Source organism: Scyliorhinus torazame, chromosome 13 (assembly GCF_047496885.1).
Source record: "Scyliorhinus torazame isolate Kashiwa2021f chromosome 13, sScyTor2.1, whole genome shotgun sequence".
NCBI lineage: Eukaryota > Metazoa > Chordata > Chondrichthyes > Carcharhiniformes > Scyliorhinidae > Scyliorhinus > Scyliorhinus torazame.
In genome coordinates, this window is record NC_092719.1 from 97959449 (window position 1) to 97983067 (window position 23619).

General features: G+C 48.4%; 1 protein-coding gene across 2 annotated transcripts in view; it reads right to left on the bottom strand.

Annotated features, from left to right (window-relative positions):
* nckipsd (NCK interacting protein with SH3 domain) overlaps window positions 1–23619 on the bottom strand; it is a 429686-nt gene that overhangs the window by 169435 nt on the left and 236632 nt on the right. Inside the window, exons 1-3 of one of the 2 annotated variants that reach the window (XM_072471988.1) lie at window positions 9319–9710; window positions 6542–6728; window positions 2018–2108 (exon numbers count right to left, since the gene is read on the bottom strand). In XM_072471988.1, the coding sequence (XP_072328089.1) occupies window positions 2018–2108; window positions 6542–6728; window positions 9319–9332 (292 nt within the window). In that variant the 5' untranslated portion in view covers window positions 9333–9710. Of the gene's footprint in view, window positions 1–2017; window positions 2109–6541; window positions 6729–9318; window positions 9711–23619 lie in introns of those variants that run through there. The other variant, XM_072471987.1, reaches the window with a different exon arrangement.

Below are 23619 nucleotides of genomic sequence, written 5' to 3' on the forward strand. Positions count from 1 at the left end.
ATGTGGATTTTAAAAAGAGGATGGTTGCAGCTATTCCGGGCATGGACACGCATCAGTTGATCCTTGGGTAGGGGGTAACGTGAACACAGTTTTGAATCCAAAAGTGGATTGTGGGGGCGGGGGAAGAGAGAGAGAAAAAGAGTACTGGCAGCTTTTATGGAGGGGATGGGAGAATGGATCCATGGTGTTTTTTTTTGCCCCCGAGGGGCAGGGAGTTTTCCTTCTTTTCGCCCATGCACAAGGTCTAATAGGTTCAATTTTTTTCATAATGGGGAGACAGTTATTGCTGGGGTAAGGAATGCAGAGCATTCAGAGATTGTGACTTCCACCATGCTCTGCAGTTGGTTGAGGTGGTCTTGGAAAGGAGGCCGGCCCAGCAGCCAGTGTGGAGTTTGGATGTTGGGCTGTTCGCGGATCTGGATTTTTCTGTGAAGGTGGCCAAGGTGTTGGATGAGTACGTAGAATTTAATAAGAATGGGAAGGTCTCCCTCCCAGTGCTATGGGAGGCTCTGAAGTCAGTGATGAGGGGGGGAAGCGATTGTTACAAGGTGCAGGTGGATAGGGAAGCAGCTGGCGAATGAGATATTGGAGGTGGATGGGAAATATTCAGAGGACCCGACTCCAGAGCTTTTGGCTCTGCAGACAGCTGCAGGGACAGTTTGATCTGGCTCTGCAGACAGCTGCAGGGACAGTTTGATCTGGTGTCCACGGATAAAGCGGTGCGGCAGTTGAGACGGCAAAGGGGGTAGTTTATGAATACGGGGAAAAGGCAAGCTGCCTGTTGGCATGCCAGTTGAGGCGGCATCCCGGAAAGTTATTCAGATTCGAGCGAGGGGGGAAGCTGGTGTTGGGACTGGAGGAGAATAGAGTGTTTGAGGCCTTCTATAAGAGGTTGCACAGCTTGGAGCCGCCGGGGATAAATCCGACATGGAGGAGTTTTTGCAGGAATTAGAGAGTCCCAGGTTGGAGGAGGAAGATTGGGAAGGAGCCTTTGGGGTTGGAGGAAGTTTGGAAGATTTGGAGAATGCAGACGGGGGCCAGATGAGTTCCCGTTGGTGATTTACAAAAGGTTTTCAGATTGGGTGGTGCCGTTGTTGGTAAGGCATTTGAGGATTCGATGGGCCGGGGGGGGGGGTCATTCTCAGTGACGAGTCAGGCATCCATCTCACTCCGATTGAGAAAGGACAAGGACCTGGTGGATTGTGGGTCATACCGACCTGTCTAAGCCAGGGGATGAGTCGGACATGGAGGAGTTTTTGCAGGGTTCGGAGGATCCCAGGTTGGAGGAGGAGGATCGGGAAGGGTTTGAGGAACCTTTGGGGGTGGAGGAAGTTAGGAAGGTGATTGGGAGTATGCAGGCGGGCTTGTCGGTGTTTTTATTTTTACACAACTGTTGGTGATGATTACACCATGCATTTTCTGCTTCTTTACTTGTCCCATTATTACTTCCTTCTGCTTTACACCACCATCCCTTCTGTTAATCTCTTGCCTTTGCTACATTATGATAGTATCTGCTCTTCAAAAGAAAACAGTTGACTGTAAAGCATTTTGTGATGCCCTGTTCTATGACCTAATCCTTCCCTTTCATTCCTTCCTCCTCAGAATCACACAGTGCAGTGCAGAAGAGGTCCTTCGGCCCATCAAGTCTGCACCAACACATGAAAAACACCTGACCTACCTACCTAATCCCATTTACCAGCACTTGGCCCATAGCCAAGGGTGTTAGGGTGTGCCAAGTGCTCATCCAGTATTTTGTTTTAAAGGATATGGGGCAACCTGTCTCTACCAGCCTCCCAGGCAGTGCATTCCTCCCTCTCTCCCTTTAACTACTCTTGTTTTAAAAAGCTTGCATCTCTAACTTTTTCAGTTCTGACAATAACTCATCAACCTGGAATATTAACTTTGTTCTACTCGCCATAATTGCCACCTGACCTCCTTGTATGTCCTGCATTTTCTGTCTTGACTTCAGCATCCACAGTGATGTGTTTTTTGTAGTCAATGACTGCTTAAGCTTTACCTTGCATGTTTGAGGAGCCGGAGTAAAAGTCCCGAAGCTTCTCAGGTGGTGGAGGTGGCACGGGGGCAGACCGTCGAGGCGGAGTGGAAACCTGCAACATAAAGTGGGCACCATAATTCACTTGGCGAATGTGTAGATGGCTTCCTCTGATTCTTTGATGAACTGACTGAAGCTGACATAAGCAAAATAAATCACGAAGACTCTTATTAATCAGATCTGTTGATAATGGGCTCTCCCCTTCTGAATGCTCTGACTGCTGATGTATGTCTTAATGTTCTGCCGAGCTGATTATTATCCAGTCATGAGCACAGACAGTATCTTTGCTGCTCATGAACTCAAACATCATCACTAACCCAACTTTTGTTCTCACCCACCCAACCACCCACACAGCATTCTCTAGAGCTGGCTACACAGTCATAATTTAATATTCTCTCCCTAATCGTGCCAGCCAAGGGCACGGAGACTAGTTATAGTCATTTGACTTACTTTAGTTAACTCAGCAGACAGGTGTCAAACCCACCAGATTTTAGAAGTTAGTCCTTTCAGATCCATAACCAGAAGCACGGAGTTAAAACCTTTTTGTTATAATAGAAATAACCGCTTGAAGATCAATCCCCATCTACACACCCATGGGCATATTTGGTCTTAAATATGTAGATTCTTGGTTGTATTATTTCTTTATTTTTATAAATTTAGAGTACCCAATTATTTTTTTTTCAATTAAGGGTCAATTTAGCATGGGCAATTCACCTACCCTGCACATCTTTTGGGGTTGTGGGGGTGAGACCCACGTAGACACCGGGAGAATGTTTCTTGGTTATATTAACTATTGGGGCGAATGCTCACCTCCAAAAATTGGTGATAAGTTAAAACCAGCCACAGGACCTATCCCTCCCCTCCTCTGCAGGTTATGATTTCAACCTGCTCCTCTGGGCAGTCAGGAAGCGCACTGTATTCTGTCCATTCTATAAATACAGATGAATACAGGCTATTTTAACTGGGGACCTACATGGGGACAATGTTGTAACTTTCTCACCATGTCAACATCTTACGGTACAAGGAAGCAGGGCCAGAAGAACAGGAAGATTAGGCCTCCACATCCTGGAAGCCTTTGAAATTCCCTCCAAGCAACTTATGTGACTTTTGGGGCTGTTCCATTATCCCCGGTTGTGACCTTCTGCTGCCCAATATTCCATTCCTGCCTGCTTCCCAGCTGACATTTTCCTTCGGTTTTGAGCAAGAGGCTATTTGAGGATATAGAGATGAGGCCATGAGTTAAAAATCACACTGGCAAATTTAGGAGAGGTTCTCCTTCCAACCCCTCCCTGTACCACTGTGGCCTAGAGCTAACATCTCCCACGGTTCACCAGGCTGAAGGAGCATTTTCTCATGTAGATAAAATAAACTGGGATAGTAGAGCGCAAAAGGGCAGAGAGGGTCACGAGTGTGTTCAGTAGAAGCTCCTACATTAATATGCTTCTGCTTAATGATGAAGGAGGCACTGATGAATCTGGTTCTGGGAATAAGGTGGGTCACGTAGATCAAGTGTCAGAATTCAAAAATAATGTCCCTTTGGGAAATAAGGTCAGACCTGGAAGAACAAAGTTAGTGTCCATTTCTGAGCATTACACTTCAGGATGGAAGTGAAGTATTAGAGAGAGTGCAGAAAACGATTATGAGAATGATTCCAGGGATGAGGAACTTCAGTTATGTGGATAGATTGAAGGCGGTAGGGCTTCTGTCCTTAGGGGCAGCACGGTGGCGCAGTGGGTTAGCCCTGCGGCCTCACGGCGCCGAGGTCCCAGGTTCGATCCCGGCTCTGGGTCACTGTCCGTGTGGAGTTTGCACATTCTCCCCATGTTTGCGTGGGTTTCGCCCTCACAACCCAAAGATGTGCAGGGTAGGTGTATTGGCCACACTAAATTGCCCCTAAATTGAAAAAAAATGAATTGGGTACTCTAAATTTATTTTAAAAAAGAGGACTTCTGTCCTTGGAGAAGAGAAGGTTGGGAGGAGATTGGACCAAAGTATTCAAAATTACGAGTGGACAAAACAGTGTAGAAGACTGTCCCTGGAAGGATTGAGAACCAGAGAACACAACGATTGTCAAAAACAGCACAAAGAACAGGCAGGAAAGAATTTTACACAGTGGATGGTTACGATCTGGAATGTACTGTGTGAGTGTGGTGGAGACAGATTCACACAGCGAGTGGTTAGGATCTGGAATGTACTGTCTGTGAGTGTGGTGGAGGTAGATTGTGGATCGCACAATTGCTTCACAGCTCCAGGGTACCAGGTTCGATTCCCGGCTTGGGTCACTGTCTGTGCGGAGACTGTACATCCTCCCCGTGTGTGCGTGGGTTTCCTCCGGGTGCTCCGGTTTCCTCCCACAGTCCAAAGATGTGCAGGTTAGGTGGATTGGACATGATAAATTTCCCTTAGTGTCCAAAATTGCCCTTAGTGTTGGGTGAGGTTATTGGGTTATGGGGATAGGGTGGGGGTGTTGACCTTGGGTAGGGTGCTCTTTCCAAGAGCCGGTGCAGACTCGATGGGCCGAATGGCCTCCTTCTGCACTGTAAATTCTATGATGTACTGTCTGTGAGTGCGGTGGAGACAGCTTCACGCAGCGAGTGGTTAGGATCTGGAATGTACTGTCTGAGTACAGTGGATATAGTTTCATACAGTGGGTGGTTAGGATCTGGAATGTACTGTCTGAGAGTGTGGTGGAGACAGACTCACAGCGAGTGGTTAGGATTTGCAATGTACGGTCTGTGAGTGTGGTGGAGACAAATTCACACAGCAAGTGGTTATGATCTGGAATGTACTGTCTGTGAGTGTGGTGGAGACAAATTCACACAGCGAGTGGTTAGGATCTGGAATGTACTGTCTGTGAGTGTGGAGACGACAGATTCACACAGCGAGTGGTTAGGATCTGGAATGTACTGTCTGTGAGTGTGGTGGAGACAGATTCACACAGCGAGTGGTTAGGATCTGGAATGTACTGTCTGTGAGTGTGGTGGAGACAGATTCACACAGCGTGTGGTTAGGATCTGGAATGTACTGTCTGAGAGTGTGGTGGAGACAAATTCACACAGCGAGTGGTTAGGATCTGGAATGTACTGTCTGTTAGTGTGGTGGAGACAGATTCACACAGCGGGTGGTTAGGGTGTCGAATGTACTGTCTGTGAGTGTGATGGAGACAGATTCACGCAGCGAGTGGTTAGGATCTGGAATGTACTGTCTGTGAGTGTGGTGGAGACAGATTCACACAGCGAGTGGTTAGGATCTGGAATGTACTGTCTGTGAGTGTGGTGGAGACAGATTCACGCAGCGAGTGGGATGGATCTGCAGTGTGCTGCCTGAGAGTGTGGTGGAGACATTCACACAGCGAGTGGTTAGGATCTCGAATGTGCTGTCTGAGAATATGGTGGAGGTAGATTAAAACAATTCTTTTAAAGGAGAATTGTATAATTATCAAAAAAAAATTGTAAGGGCAAGGTGCGACTAGGTGATTCGCCCTAGCTGAGAGCTGTACAAAATTAACAACTGAATGGCCATCACTGCTGTAATTCATAGAATTTACAGTGCAGAAGGAGGCCATTTGGCCCATCGAGTCTGCACCGGCTCTTGGAAAGAGCACCCTACCCAAGGTCAGCACCTCCACCCTATCCCCATGACCCAGTAACCCCACCCAACACTAAGGACAATTTTGGACACGAAGGGCAATTTTATCATGGCCAATCCACCTAACCTGCACATCTTTGGACTGTGGGAGGAAACCGGAGCACCCGGAGGAAACCCACGCACACACAGGGAGGATGTGCAGACTCCGCACAGACAGTGACCCAAGCCGGAATCGAACCTGGGACCCTGGAGCTGTGAAGCAATTGTGCTAACCACAATGCGACTGTGCTGCCCTATTACATGATCTTATGATTTGCAGATTTCAGTATTGTGCCAAGTTAAAAAATGGTTCATCTGAAATGTTGAGCTTTGATGGGGTCCTTTGGAATGCTGTTAAGACTTTCCGTGTACCACGTGGACTTTCTCCAAGGGTTCAGCTGGAGTCGGCACAAACGGGTGACCCTCCCCATACGCATTTGTCTTATCTTCATCTGGGTGGAAAGAGTTCATGTTTGTTTTTCTGATCCTTTGCAAATCTTGAACATATGCTCATGTTTGCTGCATACCCATTTAATTTGTAATGAAACCACTGCCTTTTTGTTATCATGGACCTTTACATAATGAAATGAAATGAAAATCACTTATTGTTATAAGTAGGCTTCAAATGAAGTTACTGTGAAAAGCCCCTAGTCGCCACATTCCGACGCCTGTTCGGGGAGGCTGTTACGGGAATTGAACCGTGCTGCTGGCCTGCTTTCAAAGCCAGCAATTTAGCCCTGTGTATAACCAAGTGAACCTTCAATACAAACAAAATCTACAATACCTCAAAAGCAAATAGGAAGCGGAAGAAAGTAAATCAGTATCAATGTTTGATTCCTCTTTTTTCTACATCTGTGGTACCTGGTAAACATTGCCATCTGGAGAGGCTGCATCGGACAGGTGTGATGGTGGCTCAAGTGCAATCTTGCTCATTCTGTCTGGCTGCTCGGATGTTTCCAGTTGATTCTCAGGTGTGAGAATCTCTTTCTGTTGGCTTAGAATCTGGTTTTTTCGAGCAACTGTGTCCTTTCGATGGTGAATCAACTTCCTAGATGGGGTAAGAACAGATCTTCAACTTCAGCAAAATGGTAAAGAAAAGATCTCCAATCTGATATTTTACCCACGGATTTAGAGATGGGCGATTAATTCTGGCCTAGCCAACGAAGCACACATCCCTCAAATGAATTTTTAAAAATATGTGTTGTTGAACTAGTCCAATAATAATTTTTGTTTTTTTTATAAATTTAGAGTACCCAACCATTTTTCTTCCAATTAAGTGGCAATTTAGCATGGCCAATCCACCTAACCTGCACATCTTTGGGTTGTGGGGGTGAAACCCACGCAGACACGGAGAGAATGTGCTAGTCTAATAATAATAATCTTTATCGTCACAAGTAGCTTACATTAACACTGCAATGAAGTTACTGTGAAAAGCCCCTAGTCTCCACACTCCAGCGCCTATTCGGGTACACAGGGAGAATTCGGATCAGGTACACTGAGGGAGAATTCGGAATGTCCAATTCACTAGAGAATAATTTTTTGCTATCGACTCTGTTAAAATACCTCTCTGTATCTTGAAAACCTCCATAAGGTCACCTCTTAACCTCCATTTTCCAAAGGAAACACTCCAGCTTTTCAAATCTTTCACTATACCTGAAATCCCTCATTCCTGTTAATATCCTGGTGAATTGCCTCGTCACCCTTCTCAGACTTTTACCTCTTTCCAGATGGTCCACAATACAATGAGGACTTATAAAGAGCTAAGCATGATTTCTTTACATTTATAATTCATTTTCCAATTATAAACCCGATTTTTTTCTTTACAGCCACTTTGTCAACTTGCTGGGTCAGATTACAATTAATTCAGTCACTGATATATAATTTTGGTCTCCCACATATGCAGATCTGTGGTTTTGTGAATGGATTCACTTATTTAAAGTTGAAGTGAGGGTATTGTAAAACAAATGGTTCCTCAAATCTCCAGGACGTTGGTTCTCGGGTAAATTCTGAAACTAGAACAGGTTAAGTAGTTTGGTTGCTTGATAATCTGCAGCTAGTTTCGGAGTCTGATTCTCAGACTGTCTGACAACTGATGACTCTGCTGATTTCTGGGATTATAAGGGTGCAGCTCATGAAGTTTCAATCACATGACCACTGGGTTAACACTTCTGAGCTAGTTTGGAAGGGGGAGGCATGTTACAAGGGGCAGTTGATAGGTCCCTTGAGTTTTGATCTTCCCCGTTTGTCCCGTATGAAATATGGAGACAGGCAGTTTGGAAATTCCATCATTTTTAGTTGTTGATCCATCCTTAAATAATGAGATGTATGAATTCCTGAAATGGCTTTGAAATACCCTCTGTCCATATTTAATTAGGTTTTTGCCAGAGTCTTGATACTGTCCGTAGTCCAAACGCCAAAAGTCGTAAGATTTTCAGCAGCCATCTTAACTGTTTGTGGCCTGTTTTCAAAATTACTGACTAAAAGTTCATAATATGAAATGGTTGTATTTGGCATGACACCACATTGTCACATCTCTCCAATCTGCATTGAACTTCATCTGCCATGCTTCTACTCATCTGACCAATGACACCCTGAAGTCCATAACTCCTGATCATTACTATTTTGGCAAGTTTCATGTAATCTGCAACCATACCAAAGCTGTCCCTTACAACTGAATCTAGGTCATTCACAAAACTTGAAAAGTGACCCTTAAGGATCATCATCATCCTTTTCTTCCTGTTACTGAGTCAATTTTGGATCCATGATTCCACGTTCCGTCCCCTGAATTCTGTGGGCTTCCATCTTCTTAACAAGCCTCTGGTGTGCCACTGTCAAATGGCTTTGGTTAGCTCAATTGGCTAGATGGCTAGTGTGTGATGCTGAATGGCCCCAATGGCATGGGTTCAATCCCCATTCAGGCTGTGGAAGTTCATGGAAGCCCGTCTTGCCTCATGCTTGCCGAGTGCTGCTTCTCAAGCAGTCTCTCTCGCTCTCTGTATAATTGAGAAAGATGCCTACATTCCTTTGAGAACTATAGCTAATTACCCATCATCTGAAGATCCATATACATGTATGCTTTAAAAAAATATATTTCACTGGGTCTGCCACTGGCCAGGAAATAATTTGTCGCTCATCTAATTAAGATCCTTGGGAAGGTGGTGGAGTAACACCCACAATGCTGTTAGGGAGAGAGTTCCAGGATTGTTATTGGACATCAGTCAGTCAATATGGTGTCGGTACACCCACAGTGCTGTTAGGAGTGGAGTCCGTGGAATTTGACAGCGATAATGAAGGAACGGCGATATTTTTCTAAGCTGGCTTGGAGTGGAACTTACAGGTGGTGGGGTTCCTGTGCATCTGCTGCCCTTGTCCTTCTAGATAGTAGAGATCTCAAGTTTGGAAGGTGCAGTCAAAGGAGAGGTGATGCAGAGTTGGTCAGTATGGTTCCCAAACACTTCTCCACCATTGAGCTCAGGCTGACTGCCCTGCAGCTTCCTGCTTTATCACTCTCCCCTTTCATTAACAATCATCCCAGTCCTACAGCACTGCTCTTGTATACAATGAATATTGAAAGATTGTGACCAATTCTTCTGCTATTTCAACTGTTGCTTCTTTCAGCCACAATCTGGATCACTTACCAGTTTTTAGTCATGCTAATCTTTTTGTTATGCCTTCTTTTTCTATCGCAATCCGAACTTCTCTCTCCTGTTTTATTGTAACCTCCACATCATTCACTTGCTGCGTAAATACAGGTGCAAAGTATCCATTCAATACATTCGCCATATCCTCTGCTGCTGAATGAGCATTGCCCTTTGGGTCTTTAATACACCAACTCTTTCTCAAGCTAACCAATTACACGTTCTATCTTTTGTTAAAAATTATTGTAAAACCCTTTTTGTCTGTCCTGTGTTCTTCTTTGTATCCCCTCCCTGCCTTCTGGTTAAGCTGCTACAACGTTGCTACACCATCTGAGATGTCTGTTTAAACTACAGATCTTAGGCAGAGCTGGAACCCCTATCGTGATGGTTTAAGCCGAGACATCCCCTTTAGGTTCCGTGATAGAACCGGTGATGATGATTTGATAGACTGGCAATCAGCCAATCGGAATGTACACTTTCCTATTAGGGCCTGTGATTGGTGGGGCCGGGCAGAAGGTTTCAGAAGGCGGTTCTTGTGAAGAGTGCCATTTTATTTTTGGGTGTGTGCTGTGACGAGTTCCAGGCACAAGGCAGCTTTGAATCTCTCTCTCCACCTGTTGATTTAGAGAGCTTTCTACAACCTGCAGTTTCAGATTCGATACATGATTAGGAGATCGCTGGCTACAAAGAACTTTGTCGGCAGCAAAGAACAATCTCATAATTATCAACCTGTTTTTCAGTTTAAACCTCCCCTCCCCCCCAAGACCCATCGGGTGTGTCTGCCTTGTGTGGGTCTGGGTGAAGGGTGGGTTTTTGGAATTCGGTAGATTGTTAAATCATTACTTCATATTGTCATTACTTCATATATTCATCTTTTTCCTCTTGTCATTAATAAATAGTTTGTATTTATAAATCTGATGTCTGCATCTCATTGCAGCAGTCTAGGTCCAAAATCTCCATAGGTTAATAAGAATTTTTTGTTTATTCACTTACGTTGCGAGCCCGGGTCGAGGGGGGCTGGAATTGACCGGGTGCACGCTCAGGGTCTCGCGACGCTTTATTAAATGCTTTTGGATTTAATTTAATATTGCTTGCTAATATGGTCTTGTAACCTCGCTTCACTTTACATATTAACATAGAACAGTACCGCACAGAACAGGCCCTTCGGCCCTCGATGTTGTGCCGAGCATTGTCCGAAACCAAGATCAAGCTCTCCCATTCCCTGTCATTCTGGTGTGCTCCATGTGCCTATCCAATAACCGCTTGAAAGTTCCTAAAGTGTCCGACTCCACTATCACAGCAGGCAGTCCATTCCACACCTAACCACTCTGAGTAAAGAACCTACCTCTGACATCCCTCCTATATCTCCTACCCTGAACCTTATAGTTATGCCCCCTTGTAACAGCTACATCCAGCCGAGGAAATAGCCTCTGAACATCCACTCCATCTATCCCCCTCATCATCTTATAAACCTCTATTAAGTCGCCTCTCATCCTCCTCCGCTCCAAAGAGAAAAGCCCTAGCTCCCTCAACCTTTCCTCATAAGACCTATCCTGCAAACCAGGTAGCACCTTGGTAAATCTCCTTTGCACCCTTTCCAATGCTTCCACATCCTATAGTGAGGTGACCGGAACTGCACACAGTATTCCAAATGTGATCTCACCAGGGTCATGTATAGTTGCAGCATAAGCCCGCGGCTCTTAAACTCAAGCCCCCTGTTAATAAACGCTAACACACTATAAGCCTTCTTCACGGCTCCATCACTTGAGTGGCAACCTTCAGAGATCTGTGGACATTAACCCCAAGATCTTTCTGTTCCTCCACATTGCTCAGAACCCTGCCGTTGACCCTGTAATCCGCATTCAAATTTTTTCCATCAAAATGAATCACCTCGCACTTATCAGGATTAAACTCCATCTGCCATTTTTCGATCCAGCTCTGCATCCTATCAATGTCTCTTTGCAGCCTACAACAGCCCTCCACCTCATCCACTACTCCACCAATCTTGGTGTCATCAGCAAATTTACTAACCCACCCTTCAGTCCCCTCCTCCAAGTCATTGATAAAAATCACAAATAGCAGAGGACCCAGCACTGATCCCTGTGGTACACCGCTGGTAACTGGTCTCCAGTCTGAAAATTTTCCATCCACCACCACCCTCTGTCTTCTATGTGATAGCCAGCTACTTATCCAATTAGCCAAATTTCCCTCTATCTGACACCTCCTTACTTTCTTCATGAGCCGACCATGGTGAACCTTATCAAAAGCGTTACTAAAATCCATGTATACGACATCAACTGCTCTACCTTCATCTACACACTTAGTTACCTCCTCTAAGAATTCAATCAAATTTGTGAGGCAAGACCTACCCTTCACAAATCCATGTTGACTAACCCGGATTAAGCTGCATCTTTCCAAATGGTCATAAATCCTATCCTTCAAGACCATTTCCATTATCTTCCCGACCACCGAAGTAAGACTAACTGGCCTATGATTACCAGGGTCATTCCTAGTCCCTTTCTTTCTTGAACAGAGAAACAACATTCACCACTCTCCAGTCCTCTGTCACTATCCCCCTGGACAGCGAGGACCCAAAGATCAAAGCCAAAGGCTCTGCAATCTCATCCCTTGTCTCCCAAAGAATTCTTGGGTATATCCCATCTGGCCGGGGACTTGTCGACCCTCAGGTTTTTCAAAATTGCTAATACATCCTTCCTCAGAACATCTATTTCCTCCAGTCGACCCGCCTGAATCACACTCTCATCCTCAAAAACATGGCCCTTCTCCTTTGTGAACACTGAAGAAAAGTATTCATTCAACGCCTCTCCTATTTCTTCTGCCTCCATGCTCAAGTTCCCGTTACTGTCACTGACCGGACCTACCCTCACCCTGGTCATTCTTTTATTTCTCACATAAGAGTATAAAGCCTTGGGGTTTTCCTTGATCGGACCTACCAAGGACTTCTCATGCCCCCTCCTAGCTCTCCGAAGCCCTTTTTTCAGGTCATTCCTTGCTACCTTGTAACCCTCAAGTGACCCTACTGAACCTTGTTTTCTCATCCTTACATACTCCTTTTTCCTCTTGACAAGACATTCAACCTCTTTTGTGAACCATGGTTCCCTCACATGGCCATTTCCTCCCTGCCTGACAGGGACATACCTATCAAGGACACGCAGTATTTGTTCCTTGAATCAGCTCCACTTTTCATTTGTGCATTTCCCTGATAGTTTCTGTTCCCATCTTATGCTCTCTAATTCTTGCCTAATCGCATCATATTTACCCCTCCCCCAATTATAAACCTTGCCCTGCCGTATGGCCCTATCCCTCTCCATTGCAATAGTGAAAGACACCGAATTGTGGTAACTATCTCCAAAGTGCTCTCCCACAAACAAATCTAACTCTTGGCCCGGTTCATTACCCAGTACCAAATCCCCCTCTTGTCGGCCTATCCACATATTGTGTCAGGAAACCCTCCTGCACACACTGTACAAAAACTGCTCCATCCGATCTGTTCGACCTATAGAGGTTCCAATCAATATTTGGAAAGTTAAAGTCACCCATAGTAACTACCCTGAGGCCTCCACACCTATCCATAATCTGTTTTGCAATTTCTTCCTCCACATCTCTATTACTATTTGGGGGCCTATAGAAAACTCCTAACAATGTGACCGCTCCTTTCCTATTTCTAACTTCGGCCCATATTACCTCAGTAGGCAGATCCCCTTCAAACTGCCTTTCTGCAGCTGTTAAACTATCCTTGATTAACAATTCTACTCCTCCACCTCTTTTACCACCTTCCCTACTCTTACTGAAACATCTATACCCCGGAACTTCCAACAACCATTCCTGTCCCTGTTCTAAACATGTCTCCGTAATGGCCATAACATTGTAGTCCCAGGTACCAATCCACGCTCCAAGTTCACCTACCTTATTCCGGATGCTCCTTGCATTGAAGTAGACACATTTCAACCCACGTTTCTATCTGCCGGTACACTCCTGCGACCTTGATACCCTCCTCAGTACCTCACTACTCTCTACACTGGCTTCTGGACTACAGCTCGTTTTCCCAGCCCCCTGACAGATTAGTTTAAACCCCCCCGAGGAGCCGTAGCAAATTTCCCTCCCAGGATATTGGTGCCCCTCTGGTTCAGGTGTAAACCGTCCTGTCTGTACAGGTCCCACCTTCCCCAGAATGTGCTCCAATTATCCACGTACCTGAAACCCTCCCTCCTACACCATCCCTGCAGCCACGTGTTTATCTGCACTCTCTCCCTGTTCCTCACCTCACTAGCACGTGGCACTGGCAACAAACCAGAAATGACTACATGGTTGTCCTGGCTCTCAGCTTCCATCCTAGCTCCCTAAATTCGTGTTTTAAATCCCCGTTCCTTCTCTTACCTATGTCGTTGATACCGATGTGTACCACAACTTGTGACTGCTCCCCCTCCCCTTTAAGGATTCTGAAAACACGGTCCGAGACATCACGGACCCTGGCACCCGGGAGGCAACATACCATCCGTGAGTCTCTTTCGCTGCCACAGAACCGTCTATCTGTCCCTCTAACTATCGAGTTCCCAATAACTATTGCTCTCCTGCTCGCCCACCTTCCCTTCTGAGCCACAGGGACGGACACAATGCTGGAGATCCGTTTACCATGGCTTACCCCTGGTAGGTCGTCCCCCTCAACAGTATCCAAAGCGGTATACTTGTTACTGAGGGGAACGACCACAGAGGATCCCTGCACTGACTGCTTCCTCCAGCCCCTCTCACCGTCACCCATCTATCTTGATTCTTCTGAGTAACTACATCCCTGAAGCTACTATCTATGACCACCTCAGCCTCCCGAATGATCCGAAGTTCATCCAGCTCCAGCTCCAGTTCCCTAACGCGGTTTCTGAGGAGCTGGAGATGGGTGCACTTCCCACAGGTGAAATCAGCAGGGACACTGAAAGGTGTCCCTCACCTCAAACATTCTGCAGGAGGAACATTGCACTGCCTTCCCTGCCATCCCCTCTAGATAAAAAAAGAAAAAGAAAGAAAGAACTTACCTGTTATTCACTCCAGCCCTTAGGTTAAAGAGGTGGAAGGGTGGGGGACACTACAAGTGTAGTGTCTAGGGTTTAGAAACTGCTCCATACAAACCACCTTCAAGATACGGTGACCGCAATGCACTGATGCAAATTTTCCCCGCAACAGCCAATCAGCATCTCTGCTCTACTGCCCTCTGCTGGATTAACTTTTTTAATCCCGTCCTCGATTCTTCATGCTCGTTATGAACTGAATCTTGCTCCTAACATTGTCATCAGCTTCCCTTCTCAGTGTGATTTAAGCTTTTGTTTGTTAATCCTGAACATTAGGATGCTTCACCCTTTCCTTTCTAAGCAATCTTCCTTGGCTGCTTTACCCTTTCCTTTCTAAGCAATCTTCCTTGGGTGCTTCACTCTTTCCTTTCTAAGCAGTGCCTTCTGCACTGTAAATTCTGCAATCAAGTTTGAGCCGGAATTATCCCTTCCCTAAACTCCTTCCATTTCTCCATTACTGCCTTAACCTGAAATATCTTTTCCCAACCTCTATCGTAGACCCATCCTAAATGAGCTCCTCTCCAGTTCAGTATTTCTACCTTTGATATTTTCTGTCCTCTTTCCATGATTACGCTGTGGTCACTACTAGCGTGCTGATCTTCCAATGCAACACGCTCCACCAGCCCAACCTCAAATCCAATAAACTAGATCCAACACTACTTCCTTCCTTGTTGGGCTGCAGAATATTGATCTAAAAGCTCACATCAAGACACAACAGAGATTTCACTACTTTTTGTAACAATCTTTGGAATTTGCTCAGCTATCTCCCAGCAATCGAGCAGCTCCTCGCCAGTTTGTGTACACAGCTGGCATTTGGTGACAGACACACACATAAAACCCCTGCTGTTAGAGACACACACACACACAAACAATACCCCTGCTGTTAGAGACACACACACACACACAAATACCCCTGCTGTTAGTGACACACACAAACAATACCCCTGCTGTTACTGACACACACAAACAATACCCCTGCTGTTAGAGAGACACACACACACAATACCCCTGCTGTTAGAGACACACAAACAATACCCCTGCTGTTAGTGACACACACACACAATACCCCTGCTGTTAAGACACACACACAAATACCCCTGCTGTTAGAGACACACACACAATACCCCTGCTGTTAGAGACACACACAGACAATATCCCTGCTGTTAAGAGAGAGACACACACCATACCCCTGCTGTTAGAGACACACACACTAAACCCCTGCTGTTAAGACACACACACAAATATCCCTGCTGTTAGAGACACACACACACACAATACCCCGACTGTTAGAGACACACACACAATACCCCTGCTGTTAGAGACACACACACAATACCCCTGCTGTTAAGACACACACACAAATACCCCTGCTGTTAGAGACACACACACAATACCCCTGCTGTTAGAGACACACACAGACAATATCCCTGCTGTTGAGAGACACACACCATACCCCTGCTGTTAGAGACACACACACAATACCCCTGCTGTTAGAGACACACACACAATACCCCAGCTGTTAGAGACACACACACACAATACCCTTGCTGTTAGTGACACACACACAATACCCCGGCTGTTAGAGACACACACACAATATCCCTGCTGTTAGTGACACACACACAATAACCCTGCTGTTAGTGACACACACACAATACCCCTGCTGTTAGAGACACACAAACAATACCCCTGCTGTTAGAGACACACACACAATACCCCTGCTGTTAGAGACACACACACAATACCCCTGCTGTTAGAGACACACACACAAAACCCTGCTGTTAGAGACACACACACAATACTCCTGCTGTTAGAGACACACACACAATACCCCTGCTGTTAGAGACACACACACAATACCCCTGCTGTTAGAGACACACACACACAATATCCCTGCTGTTAGTGACACACACACACAATACCCCTGCTGTTTGTGACACACACACAATAACCCTGCTGTTAGTGACACACACACAATACCCCGGCTGTTAGAGACACACACACACAATACCCCGGCTGTTAGAGACACACACACACAATACCCCTGCTGTTAGAGACACACACACACACAATACCCCGGCTGTTTGAGACACACACACGCAATACCCCGGCTGTTAGAGACACACACACAATACCCCTGCTGTTAGAGACACACACACAATACCCCTGCTGTTAGAGACACACACACACAATAACCCTGCTGTTAGTGACACACACACAATACCCCGGCTGTTAGTGACACACACACAATACCCCGGCTGTTAGAGACACACACACACAATATCCCTGCTGAGAGAGACACACACACAATACCCCGGCTGTTAGAGACACACACACACAATATCCCTGCTGAGAGAGACACACACACAATACCTGCTGGTAGAGATACACACACTACCTGCTGGTAGAGATACACACACTAATCCCCTGCTGTCAGAGACACACACACACACATACACACACACGACTTCCGGTGGCGACCATTGAGTGAGCTGTCGCACATTTGGCAGCTGATGGTGCCTCCGCTACGCTCATGGTGGTCTTTTTGTGACCTTTATGCCGGATTGTTGCAGAAATTTTGTCGAGGAAGGGTGCAGAAGCAAGAACAGAAGAAAGGGACCCCGGGTTTATGGAGCTGCAGCCCAGAAGAAATCGGAAAAGAACGGACCAGGTGGTGGTGGCTAGTGAGTGGCGGACAACGCGTGTGGAGATGGCGAACGTACTGGGGTCGGACCCAGTCATCTCAGCGGTCGATGGACCAGTCGATGAGCTTCTTAAATTAGAAGTTCACCCAACAACAGAAGGAGTGTGGGGGGCCTGGCCCGGGCGGTGGACTCGATCAAGGCAGTTGTTGACCGCTTGGAGACGAAACTGGCGACCCAGGGTCAGGTGATCCAGAAGTTGGAGGAGCCGGCGGGGGAGCAGGAGGAACAGTCCACCTCCATGGCAGCAGAGATTGGGATGCTGTGTGACCAGCAGAAGGGACTGCTGGAGAAAGTGGAAGACCTGGAAAATCGTTCTAGAAGGCAGTACATTCGGATCATGGATCTGCCAGAGGGAATCGAAGGATCGGATGCTGGTGCGTATGTGGGGAAGATGTTGGAGAGGCTGCTTGGGGAAGGTGCGTTTGATCGACCGCTGGAGGTGGATCAGGCCCACAGGGCACTGATGAGCAAGCCCCAGGGGGGTGAGCCGCCGAGGGCGATGGTGGTGGGATTACATTGGTTCCTGGACAAGGAACGCATTAGGGAGGTGGGCAAGGCAGACGAGTCGATGTACGTGGGAGGATGTCGAGATCCGGGTGTATCAGGACCTGGGAGCAGAACTCGCAAAGAGGAGGGCGAGATTTAATAAGGTCTAGTCAGCCCTGTACAAAAAGGGTATAAAGTTCGGACTACTGTACCCGGCCCGCCTGTGGGTGACCTATGGGGGCCGGGAGTGGTACATTGGCTCGTCGGAGGAGGCAGCGGACTTTATGAAGGAGAATAGACTGACAGGAGAAGGAGGATCTTGAACGTTGACTGAGGAGTTCTGAACGATGTTCTGTAAATACTTTGGGTTTGCATTGTTCGGATTTATTTCGGGGGTTTTGCTTGTTTCTTTATATTTTTTCGGTCCTGTTTGGGGTTAGGCTGATATAGTTCTTTGTTAAGGGAGGATGGGGCGAGTCTTTGGGTTTGGACCTTGGGAGGGATGGTTTGTTTGTTTTTACTTCTTGCCTTTGTTTCGATTATTTTGAATGTTTGCACTAAGAGTCGGGGGGGGAGGGGAACCAATAAGATGCTAGGCGCCGTGGGCGGGGGCCGCCAGGCTCGCTGGGCAGACTAGTTCACGGAAGCAAAGTGGGGGGTGAGCTGAAGACTGATGTGGGGGGGGGGGAATGGGAGGGGGATTACATTGCTGGCAGAGAGGGGACTTTCAAGGTGGAGGAGGAGGAGGGTTGATGACGGTCGTTGCCTGAGGTGGGCCAGGGGATGTGCGAGACATGGGCCGCAGACTGACCTAGGAGACTGGTTGATCGGCAGGGGCTGGGGCGGGGTTTCCCCTGACCAGGCTGGTCATGTGGAACATTCGGGGACTGAATGGGCCAGTCAAAAGGGCCCGTGTGTTTGCGCACTTGAGGCAACTGAAGGCAGACGTGGCTATGTTGCAGGAGACACATCTGAAGGTGGGGGATCAGATTAGGTTAAGGAAGCGATGGGTTGGGCAGATGTTCCATTCGGGATTAGACTTTAAAATGAGGGGGGTGGCAACCCTGGTCAATAAATGGGTGACATTTGAGACGGGGAATATAGAGGCGGACCCAGGGGGTAGATAGGTTATGGTTAGTGAGACGTTGGAGGGGATGGCCGTGGTATTGGTAAATATATATGCCGAAACTGGGATGACATTGAGTTTGTTAGGCGGGTGCTGGGGAAGATCCCGGACCTGGATTCATATCAACTGATTATGGGGGGAGATTTCATAGAATTTACAGTGCAGAAGGAGGCCATTCGGCCCGTCGAGTCTGCACCGGCTCTTGGAAAGAGCACCCCACCCAAGGTCAACACCTCCACCCGATCCCCATAACCCAGTAACCCCACCCAACACTAAGGGCAATTTTGGACACTAAGGGCAATTTATCATGGCCAATCCACCTAACCTGCACATCTTTGGACTGTGGGAGGAAACCGGAGCACCCGGAGGAAACCCATGCGCACACGGGGAGGATGTGCAGACTCCGCACAGACAGTGACCCAAGCCGAATCGAACCTGGGATTTCAACACGGTCCTGGATCCAAGGCTGGATCGGTCGAGTTCCAGGTTTGGGAAGGTATCAGCTATGGCAAAGGAGCTGCGGGGGTTTATTGAGCACATGGGGGTGGGATCCAATCTGTGGAGGTTTGGGATCCCAAGGAATAAGGAGTTTTCATTCTACTATCTGCACAAGGTGTACTCCCGGATAGATTTCTTTGTGTTGGCAAAAACGCTACTGGCTGGGGTGGTAGATGCTGAATATTCAGCAATAGTGGTGTCAGACCACGCCCCACACTGGGCAGACCTGCAAGTTAACAAAGGAAAGGCCCAGTGCGCAGTGGAGATTAGATGTTGGGCTATTAGCGGAGGAGGAGGTTTGCGAGCGACTGAGGGAGGCCATTTGGGGATATATAAAGATCAATGACACAGGTGAGCTTTCGGCTGGGGTGGTTTTTAGGGCGGAACTCATCTCATTTCGGGCCCATAAGGAGAAGGCTGAGTGGGTGGAGTTAGACAGGCTGGTAAGTGAAGTTTTACAGGTGGACATGAGGTATGCAGAGTCTCCGGATGACGGGCTTCTGAAGGAGCGTCATAGACTGCAGCTGGAATTTGGGCTCCTGTCCACAGGTAAGGCAGAGGGACAGCTGAGGAGGGCGGTCTAACCAGTTACTAGGGGGCATAGGTTTAAGGTGCGAGGGGCAAGGTTTAGAGGAGATGTACGAGGTAAGGTTTTTTTACACAGAGGGTAGTGGGTGCCTGGAACTCGATGCCGGAGGAGGTGGTGGAAGCAGGGACGATAGTGACGTTTAAGGGAAATCTTGACAAATAGGATGGGAATAGAGGGATTCGGACCCCGAAAGTGTAGAAGATTTTAGTTTAGACGGGCAGCATGGTCGGCGTGGGTTTGGAGGGCTGAAGGGCCTGTTCCTGTGCTGTACTTTTCTTTGTTCTTTGTTGTTGTCTATGAGTATGGGGAAAAAGCCAGCAGGACGTTGGCACATCAGCTGAGGAAACAGGAGGTGGCGAGAGAGATTGGGAAAGTAAGAGATACAGGGGAGAAAAGTGGTTTTAGATCCGGCAGGGGTGAATGATGTGTTCCTGGAATTTTATAGTGATTTGTATAAATGAACCCCTAGCTGGGGAAGAGGACATGAAGCGATTTCTGGAAGGGCTAGAGATTCTGAGGATAGATGAGGAGTTGGTGGAGGGATTGGGAGCCCCAATTAGGCCGGCGGAGGTTATAGGCGGATTGGGGGCGATGTAATCAGATAAGGTCCCGGGACCTGATAGATACTCGGTTGAGTTATATAAAAAGTTTTCCAGGCTGTTGGGTAAAAGCTTCTGGTAAAGGCTTTTAATGTGTCCAAGGAGCTGGGAGTGCTACCCCCAACGTTATCACAGGCATCAATCTCCCTTATTTTGAAGCGGGGTAAGGATCCGGGATTATGGTTGTACAGGCCGATCTCCTTGTTAAACGTAGATGCGCAATTGCTGGCAAAGACCTTGGCCACGCGTATAGAGGAGTGTGTTCCGGGGGTAATAGAGGAGGACCAGACGGGATTTGTGAAGGGACGACACTGGACGTCCCTTTGATCGGGTGGAGTGGAGGTACCTGTGGGATGTCCTGGGAAGGTTTGGGTTCGGGGACGGATTCGTGGATTGCTAGATCAGGCACCGGTGGCAAACGTAAGGACCAACAGAGTATTTTAGTCTGTGCCGGGGGACGAGACAGGGGTGTCCACTCTCCCCACTACTGTTTGCCCTGGCCATAAAGCCTTTGGCAATGGCGCTGAGGGCATCGAACATTTGGTGGGGGATAGTGAGATGGGGGGGGTGGGGGGTGGAACATAGGGTCTCGCTCTATGCGGACGATTTACTCCTTTATATAACAGACTGTTGGGGGGAAATCGCAGGAATTATGGGATTACTGGAGGAATTTGGCTGGTTCTCAAGTATTGTCCAGGGGAGCTCAACGAGACCCCAGATGCCCTGTCTCGCGGCACATGCGCCAACGCGCAGGAAGATCGCCTGCAAGCCATCCACAATGACCTCGGTCACCTGGGGGTTACCCGGCTCGTCCACAACCTATCTCACTCAACCGAGGAGGTCAAGGCCATGGTCAGGGCTTGCCAGATCGGCGCGGAGTGCAAACCGCACTTCTACCGGCCAGACAAGGCTCGTCTCGTGAAGGCCTCGGGGCCCTTTCAGCGACTAAGTGTGGACTTCAAGGGCCCCCTCCCGTCCACCAACCGCATGCCTTCTTCCTCACCGTCACCGGCGAGTTCTCCCGCTTCCCATTCGCCGTCCCCTGTCCCGACATGACCTCGGCCACCGTGATAAAGGCACTGCACAGCATCTTCACCCTGTTTGGTTTCCCCGCTTATATCCACAGCGACCGGGATACATTGTTCATGAGCGATGAACTGCGTCAGCATCTGCTCAGCAAAGGCATCGCCTCGAGCAGAACAACCAGTTATAACCCGCGAGGAAATGGGCAGGTGGAGAGGGAGAACATGACAGTTTGGAAGGCTGTCCTTCTGGCCCTACGGTTGAGAAGTCTCCCAACCACCCGCTGGCAGGAGGTCCTACCCAACGCCCTACACTCCATTAGGTCGCTCCTCTGCATGGCCACGAATGAGACCCCTCACAACCGCTTGTTTGTCTTCCCCAGGAAGTCCACCTCCAGGGTCTTGCTTCCACCTTGGCTGACGACTCCGGGACCTGTTCTTCTCCGGAGGCACGCGAGGAGCCATAAAACGGACCCCTTGGTCGAGAGGGTCCGATTACGACATGCGAACCCCCGATACGCCTACGTTGAGTACCCCGATGGCAGGCAAGGTATGGTTACCCTCCGGGATCTGGCATCTGCTGGTTCCCCCACTACAGACGCCCCTCCCTCATGGCTCCCCTACGGTATCCGGCACCCAGTACTCCCCCCCCCCCCCCTTTCCTGGTCCCACTCCCCATCGGTGGACACCAACCGCGCGCGCCCCCTAGTGCCCCCCCCTCTACACCTCCCGCCGGCGCAGGCACGCTACCCCCAGCTCCAGCTATTTCCCCTGCGCCCCGATCCCCTACCCCGACCCGGACCAAGGCTCCGACCATCGTGCTCCCGGACGTACCCTCAACTAAAATGTCCGTGTCCGCTGCACCACTGCCTGAGCTGAGGAGGTCGATGAGGACGATCAGGTCGCAGAAACAAATGGACTTATGAATTCACTTCACCCCCGCCGGACATCGCTTTTCTAAACAGGGGATGAATGTGATGAACGGTTATTGTATTACTGTACCCTTATCATCATGTAAGGTGATGTCCCCTTCAAGACCGGGCTTGGAACCTTGGGGGGCTCCGCCCACCTGGGAGTCGTATATAAGGGGCTGCCTTGCAGGCAGCACCCAGTAAGCACCCGTCTCGGCACCAGGCTAGTTCTTAGCTTATTACAGTCTTTAGCGTTTTACTCTCTAGCGTCGGTGTTGAGGGTACAACAATTTAATAAGATAAACTACATCAGGATGGACGCAGCCCTAAAACCAGAGAAGCTCAATCTGGAAGCACGGACACCGGAGGCAAAGGGAATTTTTCAATACTGGCTCCAATGCTTTGAGGCCTACTTGGACTCCTCAGAGACTCCCATCCTGGGGCAACGCAAGCTGAGCCTACTCCACGCCCGGGTGAGTCACAGAATCTCCGCCACGCTCGAAAAGGCGACTACCTACAAAGCGGCGGTCGAGATACTACGCAAGCGGTTTGTCAAACCCATCAACAAGGTACATGCCCGGCATTTTTTGAGGTTCTGCCTGGCCAGGCCCAAGGGCCAGAAACACAAAGAACAGCAGGTCTGAAAATCAGGCTCACAGGCCCGCAGGCCTCGCAATGCGGCTGCGCATCGACCGGACATGCCCCCTTCTGACGCGTCATCTGCATCGTGCGAATCATGGGGGTGGCCATCTTGGCGGCGGCCATCTTCTCGACCCGACATGTGCGACCGACGGCGGCGGCCATTTCGTGAATCCGACTCGGCTGAGGACTCGGACTACTGGGAGCGATCACCCTCGACCAAACAAGGCCAAAACACCTATGATGCAGGTCCAGGTCAACTGGCGCGACACTCCATGCCTTTTCGACTCCGGGAGCACGGAGAGCTTTATTCATCCAGAAACGGTAAGGCGCTGCTCCTTGCGCACCCATCCCGTGTTCCAAACCATAGCCCTCACATCCGGATCCCACTCGGTCCAAATCAAGGGATATTGCGGATCTCTCGATCCAGGGCGCCGAATACATCCGTTTCAAACTGTATATCCATCAACTTCTGCGCCCCCCCTGCTGCTCAGACTGGATTTCCAGTGCAGCCACCGAAGCCTGACACTGAAGTTTGGCAGACCCTTGCGCCCCCTCACAGTATGCAGCCTTGCGACACTGAAAGTCCACCCCGCTCTCTATTCGCGAACCTCACTCCCGACTGTAAGCCCGTCGCCACCAGGA